The sequence below is a fragment of the Gouania willdenowi genome, chromosome 7 (assembly GCF_900634775.1).
Source record: "Gouania willdenowi chromosome 7, fGouWil2.1, whole genome shotgun sequence".
NCBI lineage: Eukaryota > Metazoa > Chordata > Actinopteri > Blenniiformes > Gobiesocidae > Gouania > Gouania willdenowi.
This window is the reverse complement of record NC_041050.1, coordinates 35,745,415-35,773,267: the sequence shown is the minus strand read 5'-3', so window position 1 is coordinate 35,773,267 and position 27,853 is coordinate 35,745,415. Positions and strand designations below refer to the sequence as shown.

At 35.3% G+C, this 27,853-nt stretch overlaps 1 protein-coding gene across 3 annotated transcripts; it reads right to left on the bottom strand.

The window, feature by feature from the left end:
• Nucleotides 1-287: 287 nt before the first annotated feature.
• atp13a2 (ATPase cation transporting 13A2) lies at nucleotides 288-27,706 on the bottom strand. Of its 3 annotated transcripts, none has more exons than XM_028453830.1 (29): nucleotides 27,574-27,706; nucleotides 23,223-23,270; nucleotides 21,137-21,304; nucleotides 19,838-19,896; nucleotides 19,641-19,707; nucleotides 19,468-19,547; nucleotides 19,293-19,370; nucleotides 17,787-17,856; nucleotides 17,539-17,673; nucleotides 17,402-17,468; nucleotides 16,222-16,353; nucleotides 14,562-14,723; nucleotides 14,092-14,202; nucleotides 13,945-13,991; nucleotides 13,665-13,853; nucleotides 13,105-13,311; nucleotides 12,709-12,819; nucleotides 11,375-11,531; nucleotides 10,429-10,540; nucleotides 9,853-9,977; nucleotides 8,672-8,835; nucleotides 7,367-7,459; nucleotides 7,217-7,296; nucleotides 5,613-5,765; nucleotides 5,419-5,515; nucleotides 3,737-3,960; nucleotides 3,506-3,657; nucleotides 3,246-3,418; nucleotides 288-534 (listed from the first exon to the last, which is right to left on the bottom strand). In XM_028453830.1, the coding sequence occupies exons 2-29, from the start codon at nucleotides 23,244-23,246 to the stop codon at nucleotides 367-369; spliced, it is 3,405 nt and encodes a 1,134-aa protein (XP_028309631.1). In that variant the 5' UTR covers nucleotides 23,247-23,270; nucleotides 27,574-27,706; the 3' UTR covers nucleotides 288-366. The 3 variants fall into 3 exon arrangements, with proteins under 3 accessions (XP_028309631.1, XP_028309630.1, XP_028309632.1); XM_028453829.1 differs by having other exon boundaries at nucleotides 27,569-27,699; XM_028453831.1 differs by lacking the exon at nucleotides 27,574-27,706 and adding an exon at nucleotides 25,289-25,355.
• Between the last annotated feature and the right edge of the window lie 147 nt (nucleotides 27,707-27,853).

The following is a 27,853-nucleotide window of genomic DNA, read 5'->3' as shown; positions in this document are numbered from 1 at the left end:
TGTGATTTTCTTTGAATCACGGGTTGGGTAGGAGTTAAAACTTAAACCTCTTCCTGTTTAACATTTCACCACAGAAGTAGTGCTATAAAGAAAGCTTAGTATTAGTACTGTGATTTGGAATTATTCTGAACTTTCATTTTGTCTTTAGAAGTTGTGTAAAAGTTGTGGCTGGCAAATGTTCTAAATGAAAAACCACACCAAGTGACTGGTCTGGTTTTTAGTGAGACAAGCATTAGAAAACAAAAAAAAAATACATAACATCATCCAAAACTCACAGACAATATGGGTTTGTTAAAAAATAGATTTTATTCTTTTACAGGTAAACAAGTATTTTCTTCATCAATCACACAGAAGGTCCATCATTCGTTAGCTGAAGCCTATGGCTGTGTGGTTTGTAGAGAACAGGGTCTGATTGAGAGGAGGCCAGGAAGTGGATTCAGACATCAGGTGATTCAGACGTTTGTACCGTTTCTTAGACAGACGTTTCCCACGCAGCAGCCGCAAACAGTTCAAAATACCACAATCTATCAGCAGCTGAAGAAGAAGAGGAGAAAAGATCAACATGATAATAAACCACAAACAGGACATTTACTGGAGCAAAAAGAGGAGATGATACATGAGGACCAGTTAGGTAAACTATGTAGTCTCTGGATTGGGGAAATGAGTAAATTAGGTTATTTTAATATATATTTATGTATATAATTAGGTAGTAAAATGAGAGAATTGTTGATTTTGCATCATTTTTCTTAAAACTTGATATTTGTAGGAATTTCTATGTGACTATTGGTGAGAAATTACAGAGTTTTTTTTGGGGGGGGGGGGACTCAACCCCTGAACAAATTTGGATCCCGGGGCCCCCAACTCACCCCATCCCTAATGTATCATCGGTACAAAATGATCGTATAACAACATGCTTTTTAAATAATGTACTTTCTGTAAGATAGATAAATAAAAATAATCAACAATCAAAAGATAAATATTAAATAGGAAAAACGTCAAACTGAAATAATAAAAACTAATCTGAGTCACAAATACAACTAAACATGCACGTGTGCCTTTAACAGCAAACTATAAACCAAATAAAGCAGGGAGGGGATAAGAACTAAATCCTGGGTTTTCATTGGTTGTCATGTTTCATTTTGGACTGAGCAGCCAATAGGAAGCCGCAGTTAGTACACGCTCATCATGACTTCTACTCGTTCATTGGTAAACATGTTGGGTCCACCTAGTTTACCAGTAAGGGCCAAAAATAGCTTAAACTAGTGAGCATGCTACTAGTTCACTAGTTTAAGCCTTTTGCTGCAAGTCAGCTTTTCAGCCTGTATCACACAATTGTATCACTAGTTAACTAGTGTGTTTTTGACATCCTTCATGTAAAGCATGTGTCAAACTCAAGTCCCGGGGGCCAAATCCGGCCCTTTGGAGCATCCAATTTGGCCCGCAGGAGAAAGTAAAAATGACAAAACATGAATCATTGTGTAAATGAAACTCAACAATATTTGCAGGGGATCACAGTTTTCACAGTATTATATGATTGCATTGTCATTTTTAAAGTCAAACAGATGAAAAAAGTCAAAATTCTTACAAAATCCTTTAATTTTCCTTAAACTATTACTTGGATATGGTCGGTTTCTTACATATTTAGTATTTTATGTATACGTAGAAATGTAAACTAGGGCATAATAATGTTGAAATTAATCATTTTCCCACATAAAATCTGTGGTCCACTTGAGATCAAACTGCTCCGTATTTGGCCCCTGAACTAAAATGAGTTTGACACCCCTGATATGGACAATACATCTGCTAATAACTACTCACTCAGCTTTCAATACGCTCCGGAAGGATCCCGACAACTTCTGCAGCTCTACAAGTGCTCACTTCTGATTGCTCATTCTCTTCCATCTCCTTCCGTGCCTCACAGAGCGTATATGCATGCAGCGCATCATTACGCATGTGCGCAAATGCGTTCCCTCGCGCAAAATATGTCCCCACCAAGAGGTGGCAAAAGTACGAGTCTTCAGTACTCAAGTAAAAGTATAGATACTTGAATAAAAAATGACTTTGGTAAAATTAAACATATACCTTGAGTATACTAAATGTACTTAAGTAAAAAAGTAAATCAAATGTCCCTTCAATAACAAGACAGGGTTTTTAAACCAGCAAATTCCATGTTTTATTTTTTAAAGTTGTATGAAACTGGTACATGGAAATACATTAAATAAGTTACCTTTGAACACCTGTAGAATTTAGAACTAATAATAAAATGTTTTAAGAAAAACACCTCCCCAAAAGATAATGCCCTATGCACAGTAATGTAAAAACACTGAAGTCCTTAAACAATGAGCATAGAAACATTGTAAGCTTCCACATTTATCAGGTGAAATCATTTCATTTGGGAACTATCTAAAACTGAACTATATAGTGATAGACTTTATTTCATGTTTTTGTACATTAAAGAAAATCCTGGACCAATTTGAAACCTATGGCGGCTGAATTTGGCCCGCGGACCTTGAGTTTGACACCGCTGCTCGAAAAGGTGTGTTAAGGAAGCATTTCTGTGAGGTTTTAAAAAGCCCACTACCACATCTAAGTCTATTCTGGTTGATTTTACCACTCTGTGGTTTGGTAATGAATAATGAAGCAGAGAGGAAGAGCTCTCCTAAGGGACCTTTATTCCCCTCTTAAACAGTGCGCTGACACGCTCTGGTGGCTGAAGATAGCGAGTAAATCACAGACTGTTGAAGACACACAAACCCTGAGGATAGAAGTCCTTTTGGGTGGGAGTCCTTCAACAGTCCGAGATTTACTGTCGCCCCCTGCGGTCATAGATTGTTTTTCGGGCCACAACTATCCTCTTTCGGTAAACAAAAGAGGGTTACATCAATATCTTTATCTTTTCCTGATTACTTAGAGTAACCAATAGCAGCACAAATTGTCATTTTGACTGAAAAAGACCTAAAAATCAGGCTGAATGCTTCACTCCAATAGAAAACAATGGGATGTTTACAGGTAAAAATGGGGCCATGTGACATCATCAATCACGTGATTTCAAGATGGTGGAACACAGGTTTCAAAACTTTTCAGTAGTCCCATTTTTAAAAGTTAATAAAACGAATATAATGCAAAAATCGTATGTTTTGTTAGGCAAAGATCTTCTAATAATGACATTTCAAAGTTTTTAGGCCACATTTGTAAAAACAGTGGAGGATCCCTTCAAAGTAAAATGACTGACTAACTTCACTCACCTCCACATCGAAACAGATGAAGAAGTTCAGCATTGCCATGGCAACGAGCAACAATTTGAAGTTCATATCAGAGAAGTTGTAAAGCTGCAAATAGTGACTGAAGAAAGACCCAGGATACAAAACCAGCCAAACCATCACAGCAAACTGGATGATGACCAGTCCGAGGAAGATCCCTGCAGAAACCAGAGAATACCGTCATCTGTGTCCTGCTCCTTAAAAACATCATTATTAATAATAATGAAAGAGGAGAGCAGACGTACAGTTGTGATAGATGGGCTTCTTGTGAGGGTAACCCTTGGTGACCACTACAGCCATGATGATGTACTGGAAACCAGACAAGTCGAACACACTGGTGTCCTCCATGTTTGGCAGATTTTCAGTTCCAAACACTGTTGAATTTAGTGGAACAAACCTGAATGAAAGCAGATCAACGTGTTACCCTAAACCACAGTGACTGTAACTCTTCCAGTGTTTTTTCACTGTTCACTGACCAGCTCTGTGAGAACGTGAGCAGCAGTGCAGCGATCTGTCCCACAGCGATCACACAGCTGTGGATGAAGAGGCTGCCCAGCACAGGCAGGGTGAGCAGACTGGCTGAGGGTCTGCTAGGCTGCAGCTCCTCACTGGGACCCCCCAGTCCCATCACTAAGGCCAGCAGAGTGACCAGCAGCAGGTCCCACAACACAAACTGCAGGTCGCCTGGGCTCGTTTTCACCTAAACACACACATTCACAGCATCCATTAATAAAGGGAGGAGACTTGGACACATGCACACAATGACTATCCTTACAACAGTGTTTTGTTTTTTACTTTTTTTTGAGCCAAGGTACATATTTTCATTGAAAAAAAAAAAATCACCAACCGAAAATGTAAAAAAAAAAAATTCACTTTCAACTATTTAAACAATAATTTTCCCAAGTTTGCACTTCAACTTATAAATGATACATAAAATAGGTAAGACGCCGACAATATACAAGCAATAAGTGATATCAGTCTCTGCAGGATTTTCTCTTTTAAATTTCATTGATTTTGTGACAAATTTTTATTCAATTTTGGAAAATTATGAGAAATAATTTCAGGAAAATTGAATCCTTTCATATTTTGCATACTTGATACTAGGGATGTTGAAAAAAATCGATTCTGCGATATATCACTATATTACGTTGCACGATTCTCGGACCAATTCAAAAGGTATCGTTTTCGATTTTAATTTCTTTAAAAATCTTTATTTAACCAGGAAAGTCTTTTCCACTGCAGGAAATATTGTAACTGCACTGAAACCAGGGCATGTTGACCAGCTTGTGTTTTTTCAAAAAATCTAAAAAGAAAGTACTAACTTTCTGCATTTATTTGTTGTTCTAGGCATAAACCTCAGTTAAGTTGCACTAAAGTCATGTTGCACAAAAGTCAAAGTTGGTTTAAAAGCCGCAGGCAGATTGTATTTTATTTTTTATTTGAAGTTGTTGGCACACGGCATGTTAAAGACAATGTTTTGAGTGTAAAATATGCCAATAAAATATATTTCATACATAATGTTCTCATGAAGGTGTACACATTTATAGATTAGTTGTTTCTTCAGTCTTATATTACAATTGCAATAATCGCCATATATTTTAATATTGGGATATATCGCATCGTATCGGGATACAAATCGTATCGGGATACAAATCGTATCGGGATACAAATCATATCGTCAGATGCCAGGCATTACACACCCCTACTTGATACACATCATGGGAGGGATAAAAGTAAGTTAAAAAAAAAATTAAAAAAAAGCATTAAATATGATTAGAACTACAATTGAACTTTATTCTGTTTTAAATGATGTATTTTTTTTATAATGTAGAATATATAAATATACTATTGTTATTATCTTTGCGCTTTGAGAAGGGGAGGGGCTCACAGTAGCACAATGACATATTTGCAGACAATAATTAGTTTGTTTTCAAAAATGTTTTTTTGAACAATTAGGTGAAATTGAATAATTTCCCATGGCACACCTGACAATCTCTCACGGACACAAGTGTGCCGCGGCACCGTGGTTGAAAACCCCCTGCCTTAAAAGAACCAGGCATCTGTCTGATTTAAGATAAATGGAATTATTTTTTTTATTAAAAAAGTTGTAGAATATCACAGTCAGATATTGGGATTGATAAAGCGAAGGTTTACTTACTGTGCAGAGAATGATGACGGAACAAAACTGGACCACACTGTACAGAGCCATGTATCTAAACAGGCTGGAGGAAGTGACCAGAGAACATCGGCCCTCTCTGCACAAACAAACATCACACATGAGCTTCAGCTATTGGTCCATGTTTAACATCAATATACTGTATATTCCTATTCCACCTGCTGCTGTTTCCTCACCTGATGAGCAGCGGCACACAGCTGATGTTCTGTGTCTTGGAGGTAAAAGGGGAGGCGACAGAAGCCTCGGCTTCAGACAGAGAAATGCCGACATCGGCTGCTCTCAGGGCCCCACAGTCATTGGCCCCGTCTCCACACATGCCTACGCGGTAGCTACGCACAGCAGAGTTACAGTCATTAATACTTATTAGATTAAGAGAATACAATACTATTTCCAGCAAGTTCATTTTGCCTTATTTTTTTTTTTAAATATGTTGAGGTTTCATTTATTCAGACAACTTTTTTTTCCTGACATGTTTCGACTGCTGTCAGTCTTCCTCAGAGGCATCTAGTAATGCTAAAGCTACGCTTCCTAATCTCGATGGCTTCTTTGGGGGCGTGGCCGGCCTGAGAGAACTCTCAGATTGGCCACACCCAGAAATAACTCCTCATCAGTAGATGTTTTCCTTATGAAATAACTTGTAGGAATACATCAAAGTGATCAGCAGACACCTCTGAGGAAGACTGACAGTTTGCAGTTGAAACAAGTCAGGAGATCAAATTTCCTGAATAAATTAAATTGAAAATGAAATTTTTATCTATGTGAACAAATGCAAGTAAAATACTCAATATAGAGCCTTATTACATAGAGCAGCAAAAACACTGCATAGTTGTAAATAACGGTTTTCACGATGAATTCATTTGTGAAACAAATGTTGCTACGATATAAACAGCTGGATTTTGGTTTGATATTTTGGTTGAAGTTTGGGTAACACTTTAGTTTAGGGAACGCCTATTAACCATTAATTAGTTGGTTATTAGCATGCATATTTCTAACATATTGACTCTTAAATAATCATTATTAAGTACTTATTAATGCCTTATTCTGCATGGCCTTAATATACAACCAGTAAGCCATTAACTAAGTTTTCCCTCAATAACATCAGAAGTATTACTTATTGGTATTAAGTAAGGAAGTTGTTGTATATGACTTACAATCTTAACATGCTAGGGTTAGGATTAAGGTTAACCCAAACTCTAACCCTAACCCTCTTTGGACTGCGAGATAGCCACAAAGAGTATAATAAGGCATTACTAAGTACTTAATAATTACAAATTAAGAGTTAATATGTTACTAATGCTAATAAGCAACTAATTAATGGTTAATAGATGTTCCCTAAACTAAAGTGTTACCAAAGTTTGTTATTATGAGAATCAAACATGATAAACTGGAACATTTTGAGATTTTATTATTTACCATTTATTACCACATAAAATTACAGAAAATTGTCGCCGTTGAGTACCAATAATGATACACAGGCACCAAGTATCGGTAGAAATGTGAAAGGTATCCGTCCCTACATGCATGCAATTTTGATTGAAAGTCTTTTAAGTGCAAATTTGTGGTGTATTTTGAGAAGATTCCCTGCATGCTTGTGCTTTTGATAAGTGGTACATTTCCTGTTTAAGGTGTTGGAACCAATCCCAGCATAATTAAGATAAAAGTAAAAATTCACACTGAACTTGTAAGCAGTCAGTCCATCACAGAGCAAACACACAACGTTTTTCTCATTTCCTTCCTAGGATTTGATGGATTCCTTTTCCTACTCAAAGCTTGAACTCACTTCATGTTCTGCAGCTCCTTCACGAGCTGGGTTTTCTGTTCTGGGGTCATTCGGGCAAAAACTGTGGCTCGCATCAAAACCTGGAATGACACCAACACTGTTTACTTTAGCTGTGAATCATCATAGGTGAGACTACGCTGCTCATTTTACCTTTGGGACGTCCTCAGGGAAGTGGTCACAGAGGGCAGCAAAGGACTTTCCACTGATGGCCAAGTGATAGCCAGAAGCCCCCTGGTACTGGTGCTGAGAGGAGAGAAACATTATTACTTTCACTGATGCCTAAAGCTAATGATAGGAATGAATTCATCAGAGTTTATATTGAGGGTGTGGAAAAAAAATAGATTTGGCGATGTATCGCAATATTTCACCAAGAAATTATCGAAATCGACCCCCAAAAAATGTCCATATCAATTATTTAAATCATGTTTGTTAAGGAAAAAACACATTTAATTGCTGTAACATATGCATAGCACATAAACGCCTGATCACTAGGTGTCAGTGAACCACGTCAGACAGGGGTGTCAAACTCATTTTAGTTCAGGGGCAAAATATCGATTGTTTAATTTCAAGTAGGACACAGATTTTAGGGCATTTTTAACATAATTGTGCCCTAGTTTTCAATATCAGTCCCTGCAGGATATTACATCACAATTTCTTTTTGTAACCAATTTAGAGGAATTTTGTGGAATTGTTTGTGAGAAATTTCAAGATTTATGGAAAGAGTTCTTTCCACAATTTGCAATTAAAAATGACTACAATTTTACTACTACTAAAATTTTGAATTTGAGATATTTACAACTGAATTATTTGGTTATTTCTACAATAATTAATGTTTTCTCTTTTCTACTGTCTCCTGTGAGCATAATTGGATGCTTTGAAGGGCCAGATTTGGCCCCCGGGCCTGGAGTTTGACACAAGAGACATAAGACCTTGTTAAACTACCTCACTCCTATATGTATTTTAGCTTAGAAGTTCACTTTATTTTCATAAAACATACTGGGCACTTTTAAAAATATAGGTGGTTACTTTGCCCCCCCAGAATTTAAGAACTTAAAAAAATCAGAATGTGTTGAAGAAGCAAAAGTGAAACTTTTTTTTAAACATTTAATTTGACAGTTTGATAAACACACCGCTTGTTTTTGATATTTGTACTTGAATTACAGTTATTTACCAGTTACTTGTTCTTGTAAGCAAAAAAAAAAGTTAAAAAATGAAATAAATTGAATTTCACACCATTTTTTACTTGTAAAGGTGAAATTTGTAATTATAGATCTCACAATATATCTTATTGATTAGTATTGGGATATATCCCATCATACAAAGCAAATCGTGAATCGTATCGTCAGATTCATGGCAATGCACACCCCTAGTTTCTATGTTTGTATGCAGTTATTTTAAACAGCTTGGTGAATTGACTACAATCAGACTGATGTGTGTTATCCATGTGAGGCCAACCTCAGTGATGACCTCAGCAGAGCCCCCTCCATCCTCCAGGCTGAACCTCAGCGTGGGCCTGGACTCTGCAGTGTGAGGCGTTGCAATGACAAAGATCACCTTCTCCTCAGCTCCCAGCATCCTGCAGCTTTTTGCTACATTAACAGCAGTTAGGATGTTGTCACCTATGGAGAAACAAAAAGAAAAACTTATTGTCACGTGACATTGGAATAAACGATGTCACGCAGGGTTGGGGTCAATTATAATTGATAATTCAGATAATTGACTTTTTAAATTGTAAATGACCGTTTTTATAGAAATTCAATTTAAAGCAAAACAGGGGAACCATGTTACAGTTTATGTCTTACGCATACGTACTTAATTATTAAAATACGTGTCATAAACTTTTCCCACTAATTGTCAGTTCTCTTACCATTTAATTTTTTTTTATTGAAATCGAAGGCTATACTGACAGAAAAAATGCTGAGACACCCACACCAAAAATATTAATACCAATATTTTCATTGGTTATGAAGCCAAACAACATAATCAAGAAACAAATTGGATGACGGCTGATTTAAGACATGGGACAAAACTGGCCTGTTACCATAAGAGATGCTAACTGAAAGCTAACACAAGAGGAAGGATACATTTTATGGGCTTATTTATTAAATAATCAGTAATTGTAATTTAACTTTTGTAACTGAGAACATAATTGACTTTGAGGGGAAAAATTATAATTTAAATTGAAATTGGGAAAAAAATACTGGTCAGCGTAATCAAGCTGTAATTGAACATGGATAATCAGAGATGTAATTGTAATTCAAAAATGTTAATGACCCCAACCCTGACAGTGTGCACTGGAAGTGAGCTCAATGAGAGTTGTTAGCGGTATTAAAGCTCATCACTGCACTTTCGTAATTAGTAACAACATGGAGTTTCTGTGTATAATTGCACAGTTCATTATGGGATCGATATTAGTAGTGGGAAAAAATATAAAATTATAATATACATTGATTTTTTTGGTGACAATCTAACAAAAATCTGTTATTTTCAGAATCGATTCCTTATTTACACAGCGTTTGATGGCTTTTGCAGCCTGAGCACAGACAGCAGGGCGGCTGGATGGATAAAAAACAGGAAATTCAAAGCAAAAACTGCTAGCTGCATCATCCCAGTGTAAAGACATCAGCGTCCCTCACCAGTGACCATAACGCTGCGAATGCTTGCCACTCTCAGGATATCCATGACCTTTGGACTCTCTTGCTTTACCAGATTCTTCATCATCAGCAAACCCAGGAACTGCATGTCTTCTTCTACTTCCTCCCTGAGGACAGACAAACACACTCAATTAATGCTCGTCCACGTCAAAGACTCTATAGCAGGAGTGTCACACTCATTTTACCTCATCTTAAATGGGCCAGACCTGTAAAATAATGATATATATATATATATGTAAGTAGAACTCTAAATTTACATCTTTGTTTTATTAACCACGCATTGTTAAAAGAAACCCTAAAACTTAACATAGCAATTTAAACGATAATATGCCTTGCTTTGTTTACATTAAAACTGACAGACCTCTACTTTATTTATTTAACCAGGCAAAAAAGGTTAACAACCCACTTCTCTCAAGTAATTTTATTACTTTCTCAAATCTGGCAAATTATGCACCTGGCATGCCAGATTGGACCCCCTGGCCCGGCCGGTTGTTAACCGCAGGCCGCTTGTTTGACACCCCTGCTCAATGGGAAAGAATTCACACACACATTTTTTACCTTTCAATGGTCTTCAAGCCAGAGTTTACATCCAAGGGTTTATAGGCAACTGCAAGCACCCTGAGGCCTTCACTGGAGAAGTGACGCAGCTGACTGGAGAACTGTGGTGGCACTGGGAACAAATGGCATCAGTCACATGTTACATAGTAGAAAATGTAAACAATAAAAACTATAGAAAACCAAAACTAACTTTTTCTCTTCTGATGCTTCAGCAGTGTAACTTTACCATGTGCAATGGACTAATTATGTGCTATAAACACTGATCAGGGTTGGGGTCAATTACATTTTTCAGTAACAAGTACCGATGTTTGTAATTATGATTACAGTTCCCAGCATTTTTTCCAATTACAATTCAATTCCAGTTATTTTCTTAATCAATGTATTTTTACAATTATGTTATTAATTAATAAAGTTCAATTACAGTTAATCACAATTACTGAGCCTGAAATAAATAACCTAATAAAGGTTACCCATGCTCTTGTGTTAGCATCTCGTATGATAACGGGTTCTAAATCAGCTGGAAAATACACTAAAAACAAAAATCTAATTTCTTTCCTATCTATTGGTTACCTTGTTAGGCTTCCTAATCAATGACGATATAGGTTTTAATATTTTTGGTGTGGGCATCTGAGCCTTTTTTGTGTCAGTATACACATGTATTTCTTTAAATTGGTAAAATGTGGAAAAAGCTTAATATAATAACAATTAACTACATATGTGTAGAAGAGTGTTGCGTTAAATCATAATTGAAATGTTTTTATAGAATTTTCATGGCAGTTACAATCACAAAGTCAATTATCCAAACTCGATTACAATTTACTTACGATTACAACGGCAACAGATTTTAAAAATGACAATAATTATTATGCCTAAATTGTAATTAATTATTAATTATCAAGATCTAGAGTAAATCATTTTTATAGAATTCATATTTTTCTGACCACACCTGTTTCAGGTCGACAGAGGCCAGCCACTGTCTCTGGGGCTCCTTTGATGAATGCAAAGGCAGCGCGCCCCCCACAGGACACCGTCACCACACTCATCCTCTGCAGGGCTGAAGAGAAGGGAAACCTCTGGAGGATGGCCACTGCCTCACTGGAAGACTGGCATCAAAACCAGAGAAAATAAAAGATCAGATAGAATCATCATCAGAAGAAAACATAAAAATATACAGTCTACAGACATGCTTCCCTTTAAAGAGCTGCAACTGCTTTGACACAGTAATGATAGTCTACTCTAGCTATTATTAATGGCAGCTGCATTTGTTCAGGAACCAAGTCATTCAGTTCCAGAATTTGAGCATAGGAACCGGACAAGAAAAACTTCCAAATAACTAATAATAAATCATCACAACATTGTGAGAGAAATTGGTGCAATTTTTCTATGTACACCACAGGGTCAATTATAATTGTAATTTCGTAATTGATTAATTACAATTATGGCATAATTATAATTTTAAAAATCTGTTGCTGTCATAATCACAATTAAATTGTAATTGAGTTCAGATAATTGACTTTGTAATTGTAAATGCCATGAAAATTCTATACATACAGTATGTAGTTGACAATTATTAAAATATGTTAATATTAAGCTTTTTCCACATTTTACCAATTTAAAAAAACTAAATTGAGGGGAATACCGACATAAAAAAGGCTCAGACGCCCACACCAAAAATATTAAAACCTAGATTTTCATTGATTAGGAAGCCTAACAAAGTAACCAATAGATAAGAAAGACATTAAATGATAGATTTGTTTTTAGTGTATTTTACAGCTGATTTAGGACCCGTTATTATAAGAGATGCTAACAGAAAGCTAACACAAGAGGATGGTAAACTTTTATTAGGTTATTTATCTCAGAGTCAGTAATTGTGATTAATTGTAATTGAACTTTAGTAATTGAGAACGTAACTGTAACTGACTTACTGAAGATAAAAAATAACTGGAATTGAATTGTAATTGGAAAAAATGCAGGTAAATCTAATTTATTTGTAATTAAACATGGGTAATTGAACGTAATTGTAACTGAAAAATGCAATTGACCCCAACCCTGGTACACCCTAAGTTTAGCACTTACAGGTGTAATTCATTAGCTAGTAGATTACAGAGAATTAACTAACAAGTAAACCATATTTACGAGATAATAAATATATGTCCTGCTTGCTGTGAGTTTCATATCTGCTACAAAACAAAAACAAAAGGAAATCATTGGCTGGTTTTAAAGTTTGACACTCATGAAGCTGCCATCCCATGATTTTTTAGCTCAGAAGGTGCAACTCACAGCTCCTTGTGAGTGATGGCAATGTGAAGGAGGTCTCATAACAGCCAGAACTTTAGAAATGCCAAATTCTTCATCCAATGTACGACTGTCTCCGTCCGGCTCCTGGAGCGTCTAAAAAAAAAAAAAAAAAAAAAATTACTTATCTTAAATGGGGAAAAAAATGAGAACAAAACAAAACAAAATTAAAAAGAAAACAAAATATATATATATATATATATATATATATATATATACACACACACACACACCTTTGATATTTATTATGATGTTATTACTGATCAAAATATATCAGAATGCATAGTAAACCAGGTAAAGGAACCTAATAGAAGTTAAATGTTAAGCCACAGAACAAATATGAAATGCTGTAAAAATAATCGTTGAATCCTTGTGTCTCACCCAACCAGTGGAGTCGATCATTTTGAGCTCCAGAGGATCTCCGAGGGCGTGGCCTCTCAGCAGTGTGACACTGTGACAGCACGCCAGGCCTGAGAGCAGGGGACCTGGAGGTAGTCTGCTGGGGTCAGGAACCAGGTCTGAAAACCCAGCAGGTCCGCCCTGCATCACTCCCCACACATCCAAACCCTCCTCTGTCAGAGTTCCAGTCTGAAAGAAAACAAAACTGTACAGAACTCAATCAACTCCAAAACCACATGAGTTCTTCCTTTGAGCTACAGTATTTATTAACTAGTTATTCCCAATGCTATAGTTTCTATTATTAAGTAACGATGTAACAATTCATTCATTAGATCAATTATTATTTTTGCTAAAAAGTCACTGAATCGATTCGCATTGTTCTAAATTAATTTATGTCGTCCTTTAATCAAAGCAGCAACAGCAAATCATGAATTTAATCAAATTGTTGCTAAACCTAATCGTTACACCCCTATCATGACAACTGTAGGAATGCAACATAACATGAGAAGAGATAAACAGCTGCTGCTGTAGGGAATTCTGACCTTGTCAAAACAAAACAGCGACACTTTGCCACCAACGTTGATGCGTGGGGGGCTGATACAAAAGATCTCCTTCCTCTTCAGGCGGTTCTGGGCGTAGATGGTTCCTGTAGTGATGGCAGCCGGGAGAGCGGGAGGCACGGCAATCGTCACAATATCCAGGCTTCTAATGATCAGCGTTTTCAAGCTCACCTGAGTTCAACATTGACACAAACGTGATGGTTAATGAGGTTAGCTAAGATAAACTGGAATAACTCAGCCCTCACATTTCAGTTTGTCTTACTTTGGCTTTGTAGAGGACCACGAAAATATAAATGGAGCCAATAAATGCTGAAAAAAAAAATAAAATAAAATAAGCATTTCATATTTGCTTCTTTAGTACGTCCTTCAAACTAAATGAATCATGGCCTTGGGTGAGCCTTGTACTTACCAAAAAATCCCAGGATAAAAAGGAACTTGAATGCATCTTTATAGAAGCGAAAATTGATTGGTTGAGGGTACAAAATAGAGCTGATCAAGTGACCTTTGGCGGTGAAAAACCCTGTAGGTAAGAAAACAAACTAGTGACTCAAGTGAACAAACACACAACACCTAACTTTAGCTAGTATTTGTTAATGTGAAAATAAGGTTTAATATAATTACATGGTATGTATAAAAAAATATTAGAAGGAAATACAATCTGATGATACAATACATAATTTCCATGTCACAAAATGATATATATATACTAAACAAGATGATATTTCATTAAAAAACATGATTTAAAAAATCGATTTTGACATTTTTTGGATCAATACAATAATTGCACTGTGAAATATCGCGCTATGTTTTTTTCTTACGCCCTTATTAAATACCACTGTCTATTTCAACCTCTACACAGATGTACAGCTTTATCCTCACCTGTACTTGTGACCACAGCAACAGCTCCACAGCCGTCCTCACCCCCTCCTTTGGCCTGGATGAGCTGAGTACCACAGAAAAGTGTGTGTCTTCGCTCAGTCTCTGGGCAATACTTCTTCTCCCCAACTGGCAAGGTGGTTTTGAGAACTGGGACACTTTCGCCTGGACACAAAGTAGTGTTAGTACTAGTAACAAGTAGTATTTAAAAAAGTAAAAACGAGTCAATATATACTGAGACATCTCGATGTATGATTTTGGTGCAGCACAGAGGAAAAAAAGGCTGTAGTTGTGATAACTGCTTGAAAAACCAAATATGCATTAAATCAAAATACTACTTTGCCTTGTATTGTAGAACAAATCCCCTCATTGTGTTTAATATTTAAATATTCTAGATTTAATTCATTTGTGTGACTTTTAATTCTGCAAAATTATACACAGAGATTGAGGCTGTGTTCAAAATGTCATACTAACGCACTACTCATACTAAGTATGATGTCAAAATGAATATGTAGTGCGTTCACATTAGATAGTATGGAAAAATTGAGTAGGTGACAAATGCCAGGATGTATACTATACTGGGACATTTTCTAACTATGTACAGTGCAGTGGACACACTAGTCATACTCAACTGCCCCATGATGCATTGCGAGCGGAACGTAAAATTGTCCAGGGACCGACTTCAAGTTGAAAGTCAAACATTCCCTTTTCAAAATAAAAGCATCTCTTCTTGTCTTCCATTATTTTATTTTTTTTAACCCTTTTGTAAATAGGGCTCTTGTTTACAAGTTAACCGGAAGTGTAGTCAGTAGCATAATGGCGGGTCTCCAAAAAGTCGGCATTAAATGTGTTTCCGTGAGTTTTATGGATCAAATGAGCACATGTTGATATTCTACTTGGTCACTTTCTCACTTAGAATGTTTTCAGAAATTTCAATGGTGGAGAATTAATGGAGATATTTAGCCTTCGTGTGCTTCAGGTTTTTGTCCTTATAGGTTCCAAACGCATCTTGGCAAACTTGAAAGTATACTTCAGTGGGAACGGTCACCATCCTTATCGTACTAATAGTATATAGTAGACAGTATGAACTAAATGAGTCTGTATTGTACTTAAGTATGTGATTTCAAACACAGCTAGAGTTACATAGAAACTGCGTGTGGTGCTTGGTGTTTAAATACAGTTGCCCTCATTGGTTGATTACAAAAGTTGACCTAAACTTCTGAGAAATATGTCTTTACCTGATGAAGTGACAATTGGCACTTAGTAATAGCAGTTTGGAAAAGAAAAGTGATTAAAAAGCACCAAAAAGCTCCATTGTATTGATAAATCATAATAACTGGAACAGTTTTTGCATTTCTATGTCCAAATTGGTCCCATTTGCTGAGTCTTTAGGGAATTTATGTCATAATGCCAAGGTTCTGCTTAAGTTTCTCTGTATTTTAAGATGTGGTTCAAGTCATTTATGCACCAACATCTTTCTTTGCTGGTGACATTACGTTTTTTAAGAGATTTTGGGACAAATTCTAAAGGAAAAAAATTACAGTCAATGTAAATCTGTAACGTCTTAAAACACTAAGAGGACCCAATAATTAATCTATAGAGTTTCCTTTCCTTCAGGTTAGGCTGTGGCCATGTGCGTCACTGAGATCAGTGACTGGTTTACCTGTTAACATGCTCTCATTGACCAGACATTCCCCAGTGAGCAGGACGGCGTCACAGGGCAGCAGAAGACCTTCCTGAGGGATAAGTAAACAATCACCAGGAACCAGTTCATCTGAACTCACACAATCCTCAGCTGGGAAAACACACAAAACAGACAAAACATCAGCAACCACACTAAATTTAATAAGAAAACATAAAAACAAAAATCCCTTCGAGAGCTAAAAATAAATAAAACCACTTCTCGCAAGTTAATGTTGTCTTCTTTTTTTAAATAATGTTAAGGCAGTGGTTCCTAACCTTATTTGGATCCTGACCCCATTTTGACATCAAGAATTTCTAGCTAAGACTTTATTTTCTCTAGAATTTGTTTTTGATTAAGTTTGTAAGTAAAATTTATTTGTATAGCACTTCTCAGAGACAATAGTCACAAAGTGCTTCACAGTAGTAAAATAAATAAAGTAAATAAGTATAAGAGCATGTAATCAAGTAAAGAATATAAAGTAAAACAAAACACAATGCTAGGTCAGGTTGGACTAGAAGTAGGTTTTTATATATTTTATTTATATATTTGTTATACTGTCTTACAGAGTGGCCACAGATACTTTTATACAGCATTTTATTAATAACTAGATTTTTATTATGCAGAGTGAAAATATACAATACAGTTGTTTAAGATTGTGTGTTTTAATTTGTAAAAAAAGTACTAATTCAAAAATACATTCCAAATTAGTTATTCTTTTTATTTTTATCAATTACTGACATTTTAGGCGACTCCATTTAAACTTCAGGCGACCCCACATGGCGTCTCAACCCCAAGGTTGAAAACATTTTATTCTGACAACTTTTTTTTTTTCAGGAAATTTACTTTGTAATTTACTTAGATCTCCTGACATGTTTCGACTGCCAACTGTCAGTCTTCCTCAGAGGTGTCTGCGGATTGCTTTAATGTATCTTTACGAGTTCTTCCATAAGGAAAGCATCAAAGCATTAACTGATCGATTTCATGTGTTCAGTCAGCAGATGCCTCAGAGGAAGACTGACGGTTGGAAACATGCAGCCGAAACATGCCAGGAGATCAAAGTAAATTTCAAAGCAAATTTCCTCAAAAAAAAAGTTGCCTGAACAAATGAAACCTTAACATATTAAAATAAAAACAATTAGCAACATAATAGCTTCCTCACCTCCTGAGTTTCTGCGAATTGTGACCCTCGTGACCAACCTTGCCATGTTGCTAAGTGTGATGCTTTGCTATAAAGAAGCATAACATTAGATACATTTTCAATAATGATTGAAAATAAACAACCACAAATAAGCTCACCTTCCGGGTCTCATAAAGTGAGACGCCGATGGATATGAATGAAATAACAACTATAATTGAGGCATAAAGGTAATAATTGTCGCACATCCACAGGATGACACTGAACACTTGGAACACATAAAATGGGTTGAGGACCTGAAGACGAAAATAAAGAGACAAAAATGGTAGATTTACTACCGAAGTATAGATATATAAAACACTTAAAAGCTTCAAACCAGTACAAACAAAGATTTCCATCAACGTCTTACCTCTTCAACCAACAACTTCATGTAAGACTTCACAGGCACGTCAATCAGGTTGGTCCCATACAGCTGCCTCCTTAAAGAATGGATGTTACCAATTAGTCAGCAGAGACAATTTGGAATAAAGGTTTGGTTTAATTATTTTTTATTGAAACCGTTCTCACTAGTGATGCACCGAAATTCTGAGAAGCCCCTGACTGCAGCCTGCAGTTCGGGGCGGCGCTCAATGTTCAATAAACCAATCATGTTCAGACATACTCTAACCCTAACCCATATCTATTTTGTATGCCGATAGAATTATGTAACATAAAATTATTAATATGGCACGATTTATTTATTTTGAGATGGATTATTTTTAACTGTATACGAATCACACAGCACAATAGCGTGCCGCATTGAGCTCCGCCCCGAACTATGGCCTGAAAGCCAATACCATGCCGACGTTGAGGAGCATTGAGCTCCTCCCCAAACCGCGGAATGCAATCAGGGGTACTTCAAAATTCTGGCCACCAAACATTTTTGGTCGAAAATGCACTTTTGGGCCATTTACAGCTGAAAATTTTAACACTTTCCTCAACAAAACAAGCCGACTGAAACAGGATGGTGCGATGACGTGGCAAACACAGTTAATGGAGGAGGATCAGCGCCAAGAAGCACCGACAGTGTCGTATAGAAAAGGTAACAGCAACATTTAGCCACAAGGAAGTAAGACGGAACGATCTCGTGGGGGTGTGGTTAGTGCCATGTAAGCAGTAGTGTTCTGAACAAGTACGTTTACAAGCTGCAATGAGACTCTGTGAAGACACTCTGACGCGACCGCGTCTGATTTCAGACGTAACTTTGGTTTCGGGCCCATTAGCTTAGCCAATTAGCTTAGCCCACAGATTCCTCTCATAGCAGCTCGGGTTGAAGCGGTCCTCGCATACCATCGATTTTCATCCAAACGGAAACGTTTAAGTGTGTATCCTGTTTCCCGTACCAATATTATTGAGCCAACGTCTATATAACTGACTGAAGCAAAATAAATGTTTTTGTGAAGTTTTCCTCTTGTTGTTATAGCAACTATTGGCTTTCCACTTGTTCAGGAACTGTAGACCAATGGAACACTGTTGCCTAGCAACAGCTAACAGGAATCGACAAACGTGAGTCATATCCTGTGCAAAATGGCGACTGCCCATAGTTTATGCCCGAAGATATAAAATCGTTAAAAAGTCCAATTAATGTGTTTTTGTATCAAAAGATACCACTAAAATTAAAACACTGAAATTGCATGAATTAATATTAATGCTTCAAAAAATAAATAATTATTCTCATATTGTTAATCGTTTTATTCTTTAAAGCATTAATATTAATTCGTACAATTGTAATGTTTTAATTTTAGTGAGGTTAGTGGTTAATAGGTACACATTCAGAGCCATGGATGCAATGGGACTTGTAATTTGCATTATAATTTCTTTCAGTGTTTTGGTTTTCGGCCAAGAATTTTCATTTTGGTGCATCCCTAGTTCCTACCTAAAGCTCTGCTCCAAGGGACTTAGGCCCTTTTTAAAGTTATGTAGGTCTTTGCAGGTCCAGTCCTCACTGAGGACACTAGATACAAAAGAAAAGAACCATTAATAATCCATTGAGTATTCACACATGAAGAAAACATAGGCCTCAGTACATAATATCCAGCTGGTTTCAGTACCTAACAGGACAGAAGGCTCCTTTCTTGTGCAGCCAGATGTAACGCAATCCTTCAAACAGGTAGTAGCGCAGCAGCGTTTTCTGTCGGACAATAAGAGTCACATTCATGTCTGAGAACAATGAAACCCTCTAGAAACCTGAAGAAGCTCTCTCCACGCTTGAAGTCTTCCTCACCTCCTCTTTGTACAACTGAACTGTATCTCTTGAATCAGCATCTTCCTGCGGTCCCATCAAATCATGACTATGAAATAGAAAATTTTTATTAGCATCGGTTTGGCAACATTCTTTATTTAATAAAGAAAACTAACAAAACAACTTTTTGCATTAGCAATGAAGGTTTATGCAGTGGAAGAAAGAAAAGTGAACCTCACCTTCCTTCTTCCATTTCCTCTGTGAGGATGTGTACCACATGTTGCTGACCAAAACTGTCCTAAGAAGAATAGAAAAAGGAATCTAAGTGAACATATCGGCAAACACTAAAAAATATAGCCTCTAATGCAGTGTTTTTTAACCTTGGGATCGCTTAGAATTCAAATGGGTTCGCCTGAAATGTCTAGTAAGTGATAATTACATAAAATACTGATTAAAAATATGTTTTAATTGGTATTCTTTCTCCAATTATAATACCACACACAATCGTAAACAACTATATTCTATATTTTTACTTTCTTAAATACAAATCTAGTGAAATAAAATGCAGTATAAAAATATCATAACTAGAATTAACTTATCTTGAATAGTTTTCATCCAAATCTTCTCAAATTTACTGATGAGAATATTTTGAAAACATGATGCAAAAAAAACAAGTCAAACATTATTATTTTGATTGATAGATAAACATTGAATGGGGTCAAATTGACTCCAACGATAATAGGAGGCAGGGTTGGGGTCATTTATAATTGTAATTGCATAATTGACAATGAATTACAATTATGGCGTAATTATATTTGTAATTTTAAAATATGTTGCTGTAGTAATTGTAATTAAATTGTAATTGAGTTTAGATCATTGGCTTGGTTATTGTAATTAGCATGAAAATGTTATAAAAATTGCCAATTAGAATTTAACGCAAAAGTGGGTGAACCATGTTGCAGTTCTATACATAGGTTATTAACAATAATTAAAATATGTTTCATGTCATCCTTTCCCACATTTAACCATTTAAAAAAACTGAAGTCTAGGGGTATACGACACAAAAAAAGTTAATCAATAGATAGGAAATAAATTAGATGATAGATATTTGTTTTTAGTGTATTTTACAGCTGATTTAGGACTCGTTATCATTAGAGATGCTAACAGAAAGCTAACACAAGAGGAAGATTACATTTTATTATGTTATTTATTTCATGCTCAGTAATTGTGATTAATTGTAGTTCAACTTTAGTAACTGAGAATGTAATTGTAATTGATTTTCTGAGGATAAAAAATAATTGTAACTGAATTGTAATTGGAAAAATTCTGGTCACTGAAATTGTATTTGAACATGGGTAATTGAAAACATAATAGTAACTAAAAAATGTAATTAACCCCAACCCTGACAGGAGGGTTAAATTCATTCTGGGTTTTACTTAAGTCACAAATCAAGCAAAGTAATTAATTTAGACCCATGCTAATGACTCAATGTACAGCCTTGGCTAACAAAGAAGTTAAATACTGATTTCATCTCTCACTCTGAGCACCAGGATATCTGCCAAAGCCTGAGGACACGCCCTGCAGCGAACAAGCACACCAAGGCGTGGGCACCAGTGGAACAGGACCGGGGGGAGACCCAGGGTCAGCACGGTAACCAGACGACACAACCACACCCGCCAGCGCACCAGTTTATAACCCTGGACATCCTGGAGAGGCAGAGAAACAATAAAACTCACTCATGTGTTAAAAGGAAATACACGTGTGTGTCTGCTGGTAATACCCAATGAGTCAGTCTGACATAGGGCTGCACAATTATAGCTAAAAATGATAATCACAATTATTATGATCAATATTGTAATTATGACTATAATCACAATTATTTATCATATTAGGGAAAAAAAATCTGTTTTTATTGCACTACTTTTAAACAAACAATATGTGTATAGTTTACAGTGCAAAATTAAGCTTTAACATTGAATAATAATTAAAAAAAATAACCCAAGAATTTAAATTGTACCAATGGCTAACTGAATAAATACACTATAACAGAGGGCAGAGTTTGTATTTTAAATGTAAATATTGCCGACGCTGTGACAGCTCTTTGTTTTTAATCTGTTGTAATCATAATTGAGTTCAGATAATTAATTAAGATGCATTGAGGCATCTTCAAAAACTGTTAACCATTTTTTATTCCATCATTGATAACTCCTCCTACACCGTTTGTCCGATTTTCACAAATAACCTATCAAAAAAAAAAAAAAAAAAAAAAATCAGTAAGTTCCCCAGATTTATGCTCGTACTTTTATAATTTGTAACTTTTAAACTGATTACATTTTTTCTTTCTCATTCATTTTTATTGTAAATTTCATCCCATTTCAACTTTTTTTTTTTTTACTTTTTAAATTTATTTCCACTTTTTTCAGCTAATGCTAGGTTAGTGCCAATGCTAGGTTAGTGCTAGTGCTAGGCTAATGCTATTGCTAGGCTAATGCTAAGCTAATGCAGGCCAGCACTTGCATCCTCACTTGCAAATATTTTAGTTGACTTTGTAATTGTAATTAGCATTGAATTTTTTCATAAAAACTATCCTTTACAATTTAATTAAATGCAAACCTGGGAAACCACGTCACAGTTCTATGGCTTCCAATATGTAGTTAACGTTTATTAAAAATTTATTTTATATCATGTTTTTCCACCACCTGTCAATCCTCAATCATTTTACCGTTAAAGAAATGTAAATCTAGGGTTATAACGACAGAAAAAAGGCTCAGACGCCCACATCAAAAATATTAAATCCAATATTTTCATGGACAAGAATGAATAACAAGAAAACCAATAAATAGGAAAGAAATTAGATGATTGATGTTTGTTTTTAGTGTATTTTACAGCTGATTTAAGACATGGGTGGGTATCATAGGAGATGCTAACAGAAAGCTAACACAAGAGGAAGGTTACGTTTTATAGGGTTATCTAATAAAGGCTCAAAACTTGTGATTGATTGTAATTTGACTTTAGTAATTGAGAATGTAATTGCAATTGACTTTCAGGGGAAAAATAATAATTGTAATTTAATCATAATTGAAAATGGGTAATTAAAGACATAATTGTAACTTTAAAATGTAATTGACCTCAGCCCTGTTAGAAATTATTGCATTTATCAGAACGTGTGAACGCCGATGTCAGCTAGAAATATTTGCAGCTGTTCTTTAAGAGCTTTTAAAATTTGTTTATGCAAACCAACCAAAAAACCAAACCACTAACACAAACACACATTTATAACACCTGCCATAAAGCGTATTCTTACTTTACATACATTTACCTACAGCTTTACTCACGAGTGTGTAATGAGATGTCGTTATATTACCGTAATTTATGTGTTTGTAGTTTACAGTAGCTTAAAACATTTCCGCAAAAGCAGAAAATTTATTTTTTAGAAAAATATACAGTACAGGTGGACACTATGGCTTTATGAATGCACAGTAAGATCATTTAGAATTCTATTTTGTAGAAAGACCGTGTAGAAAGAAAAGACTTTACAAACTTAAAAAAGCAAGATAACAAAATGTGTATAAGTGAGAAAATTTGAATATTCAATAAACAAAAACATATAGTGGAGGATCTTACCATATGTGGATCAGAGAGCAGCATGGGGTCTCTGAGGGCTCCAACACACTACGTACAAAAGAGTGACAGTGGATAACTAGGTTTACATAAACTCATTATTATAAACACAACTTAACAAGTCAATAATAACACAGCAAAAAAAAAAAAATATTCAGTCCTTCACAGCAAAGCATTTCCTGACACCTATTACAAGATTAAATATCAACATGTTTTCTGACAGGGGTAAACACAGACTACTATTAGGGGTGTCCCGATCCGACATTGATATCGGTCCGATATTAGCCAGAAAATTAATATCGGATTTTATCGGACTGCATCTAAAATCACCGATATATGCTTTTCCGCTCCAGCACTTCTATCCATAGGTGACTGTGGTTCACACTCCGACCAAGTTTTTATTAAATTGTAGAATACTGGAAATATTATGTTGAATGTTAAAATGTATGCAACCAATTGGTTAATAATAAATGGGTCAGTTTTTCTCATCCCTACTATTGTTGACTATTGTTCTCTGTTTGAGTAACATCACCTGATCAAACCTTTTCTAACATTCCACACTACAAAATAAGTAATAAAAGTATGTATGATTCGTGCTGGATCGTATCGGATCAATATCGGAATAGTATTGGAAGTGAAAAAGTTGTATCGGGACATCCCTCACTACTATTTTGTAATACTAACTCTTAATCATAAACTAAAGAAAAAGTTCAAAAACGTGTAATATACATAGCTAAAAAGATGCGTTTAGGTGAAATAAATGCATGTTGTTTCATTCAATGCATTTGTTTAATAATGTAGGTCTGGGCAAAAAAAAATATTTATCAAATTTGTAGATAAAAACAATTTTTATTTTGCAAATTTGAGTTTTTTTTTTTTTTTTTTTTTACATTAAACGTGTGTGTGACGCAGACATGTTTAATTTTTTCATAATTCACACTATGCTGAGATGCTAAGGGAAGAGTTTATTATTTTTTTTAATGGTAATGTTATAAAAATATGTAATTATCTGATTTCTTAATCAGAAAACTTACGCTACTGTGAAGTTGCTGTTGCACTTTTGGTTAAACCTGAGTTAAAGCTTGAAATTGTTGAATGACAGAGCCTCATTTACTTTTTAATTTGGGATTGTTCTATGTATTTTAACTCTTGACAATCACAGCAATAAAGTTTGAACTTTTGACAATATAGCTGATGTCTGCAGTCATTTTTAAGTGCATTGAAAAAAAATATTTATTGAAAATTTAATCGAAATTCAAATTTTTCTTTTCTTCTTTTTTAGGCAAAATTGCCCAGCCCTATAATAATGTATTTTGTTTTTTTTTTTACTTCATGAGTTTGAACATTTGACAGAATAAGAGAAAAATACAGCCAGGCACAAAATATACATGAAAATACAGTACTTAGTTTAGAGTTTATCCTAAACACACATTGATAAACAAACAAAAGTACTGCATAAAACAACAAAATACACAATTCTAAAAATTAGACTATTGACATTATAGTAAAATACCCAGAATTTAACCACAAACAAACTGAGTGTAATGTGGGTCATCTAAAGTTTTAGGTTTCCACATCCTGACACTTCATATCTAACTTTTATCTCATATTTCAGTGATAATATTGTTTTAAAGTATTACAAACCTGCTGCTTTCCACCAAAAAACAAACAAACAAAAAAAAAAATAGAGTTAAATAAACCTCGTTGTCATAAACGATAAAAGGGTCTTTAAACGCAACACATTAGCCTCAAACCGTGTAAACTTATGGAGAAACATTAACATTTACAAGGCTAGAAACCACGGTGTTACAAAGCACAATTCAGCTGTGAATTATCTGTAGAGTTATTGTGTAAAAACATGTTAAATATACGAAAAATGCGACGTGAAAACGATGCATTTTCTTACTTCCGCCTCCAAAGCGCTACAAAAAAAATAACTTTTTTTTTTTCCCCCCCAATTGAATCCAAACAGGTTACGGAGAAATGTCGCAGATACAGCGGGTTAAAATAGTCCAGGGAACGTGGAGGCTGAGAGCCACCTTAGAACCGTAGAAAGCCGGTAAACAGACCTGTTGCACCGGCTAAGACCCGGACCTGAACCCGTCACCACCGAGTAACCACGAGGCAGCGGGTGGTTTAAAATGACAGCCTGGAGCCTTTAACAAATACCACAATGTATAGTCAATTGTCGGAATTAAAAATAAATAAAAATCGCTGTATTTTGTTTACAGCAGTCACTTTTTTTTTAAATATATATTTTATTTTATTTTTTGTTAGTGTGCTCATGTTTTGTGCATTTATGTTGTAAAGCAAATACACAAAGCCAACCAGTGATAACAATTCTGTCTTCTATGTTAAAAGTTCTCAACTAGTTGGTCGTGACCCAAAAGTGGGTCGCTTTCAAGAAAATAAATAAAAAACAAATAAATACATGAAAATTTATTTTGAAGAGAATTTGTTCATCATAGCTACATTTAATCTAAATTCTAACAGATTTGCTTATTTATTTATAAGCTTCTACCCACTGAAAACACACACACACACACACACATATGTGTGTGTGTGTGTGTGTGTGTGTGTGTGTTTAAACCATTTGTTAGGATTTCTCGTATGGCGAAAATAGTCACGACATTGATTTGTATAATAATTTCAAAGGACCTACAGAATTTAATGCAGCAGTTTCAGTTTTGAACTGTGTTGTTGTTGTTTTAAATGTATTTAATCAATCAAACTGCACCATATTTAAATTAAACTTGAAGGTAATAGAGACTTTAAAAATAAATAAACCAAATCAAAGATAATTTACGGTACTTGAACTTTTTACATCCACACAGTTTCTTAAGACTGTGTGTTGTGTTTTCATTTATTTTTTTGTTTTACAATAATAGTAATTTAATGATTAAAAAAACAAAAAAAAAAGATTTTAAATCAGTACTGTTTTTTAATCAATTACTTGACATTCCAGGCGACCCCAAATGGGGTCACGACTCACGACCCAAAGGTTGAAAAGCGCTGCAGTAAGCTGTCTGGAACGCTGCCGAGAGATAAGACAGTGTTTTATACTTTTGGTTTTCATTTTACCCAAAACAACAAACAGAACTAAATTTCTGCAGAATCAGAACAAGGGAAGAGAAAGGAAAAACAAATCTGTGCTGATGATGCCAAATAAGAGAGTTTTAACTTCAACAGTCTTTACAACAGACAGCGCTAGGGTGAAATGGTGAATAATCTGCTTAGAATTATGTTACCTCTAAATAACGTTTAATATAGACTTCACCATTAAAATAAAAGTATTTTTCTTAAAAATAACTAACACATCGATACATGCATTAGTCTCTGTGTAGACGGCAGTATTTATTGGGTGCCTGTATCCATGGGCGTTGGGTTTGGGGGGGGGTTAAAGGCTACAATATTCAATCAACCATTAAAATATACTGTAGTAGAACAGCTTTATAAAATACAAGCAATAGATATGGAGTCATTAGGTCACTGCATTGTTATTCAACCTTGGGGTCAGAATCCCATGTGGGGTCGCCTGGAATTAATATGGGGTCAACGAAAATGTCTTGTAATTTGTTAAAAAAAAAAAAAAAAAAAAAAGGTAAAAACGTATTAAAATTCTACTTTTAAAAATGTTTTGAGTTATTATTATTTTTCAAAATCACATCACACACAATAAACTTCAAATAACTGTACTAAAATGGGGTCACGACCCAAAAAAGGTTATGAACCGCTGAGTTATTGTGAAGAAAAAAAAACAAAGTTTATATAATAATGAAAGAATACAAGTGTAGTTCCCAGGTATATATAGATTTAAAAAAAAAGTGTATATAACTTACAGTAGCAGCCCAACAATATGGTTTACTTTGTACCCAGGGCCCAAAATGTGGTGCTACGCCCCTGTCTGTATATAAATATTTGTCATAATAACCCTGACCTCTTTCCTTATAGAAAACAGTCAAAGTGACCATATAAACTGTTTAAAGTTGAAATAACAGGAAATAATGCCAAACAACAAAGCAAGTGTTCCGTCCAATCACTTCTATAGCTGAACATATAATAATCCCAACACTTTTATAACATGTAGAGTAACTATATCTTCTTCTCTGTTCATTTGTCACAAGCACTAATGCTATTATTGCAGTGTAAAGCTACACGTGACATGCTTTGTTTTCGGTTTGTGTGAAAAGTAAATAATGGAACAAAGCTGGCAGCATGTTAAAGTGTGATCACTGTTTATTATTTATTATTACACTGATGGACAGTCCAAAGCTGGAGGGAGCTAACACTTAGCATCCTTATAGAAACACCTTTCTAACTGCTCTGTGGAGATAATGACAGCTACTCACCACACCTTTAGATTGTGTATTTAGGACCACAACCCCTCATCACATCAGACAGGACAGCTTTAGCATTATAGCTCACGGAGATGCTTCTACAGGAGACTTTATTTCTGCTGCTACTGCTGATGCTACTTAAATACACACAAAACTACGGCAAGCGTCAGCGGCCAAAACAGTGTAAAGTTGCTCTTTAATACGGTAAAGCCTGCCCTCTTTTCAGAATACATAGTACAGCGCGCATATTTTTTGCTGCGTGCGTACACTATACATTATGGTAAAAGCATTTTTTAG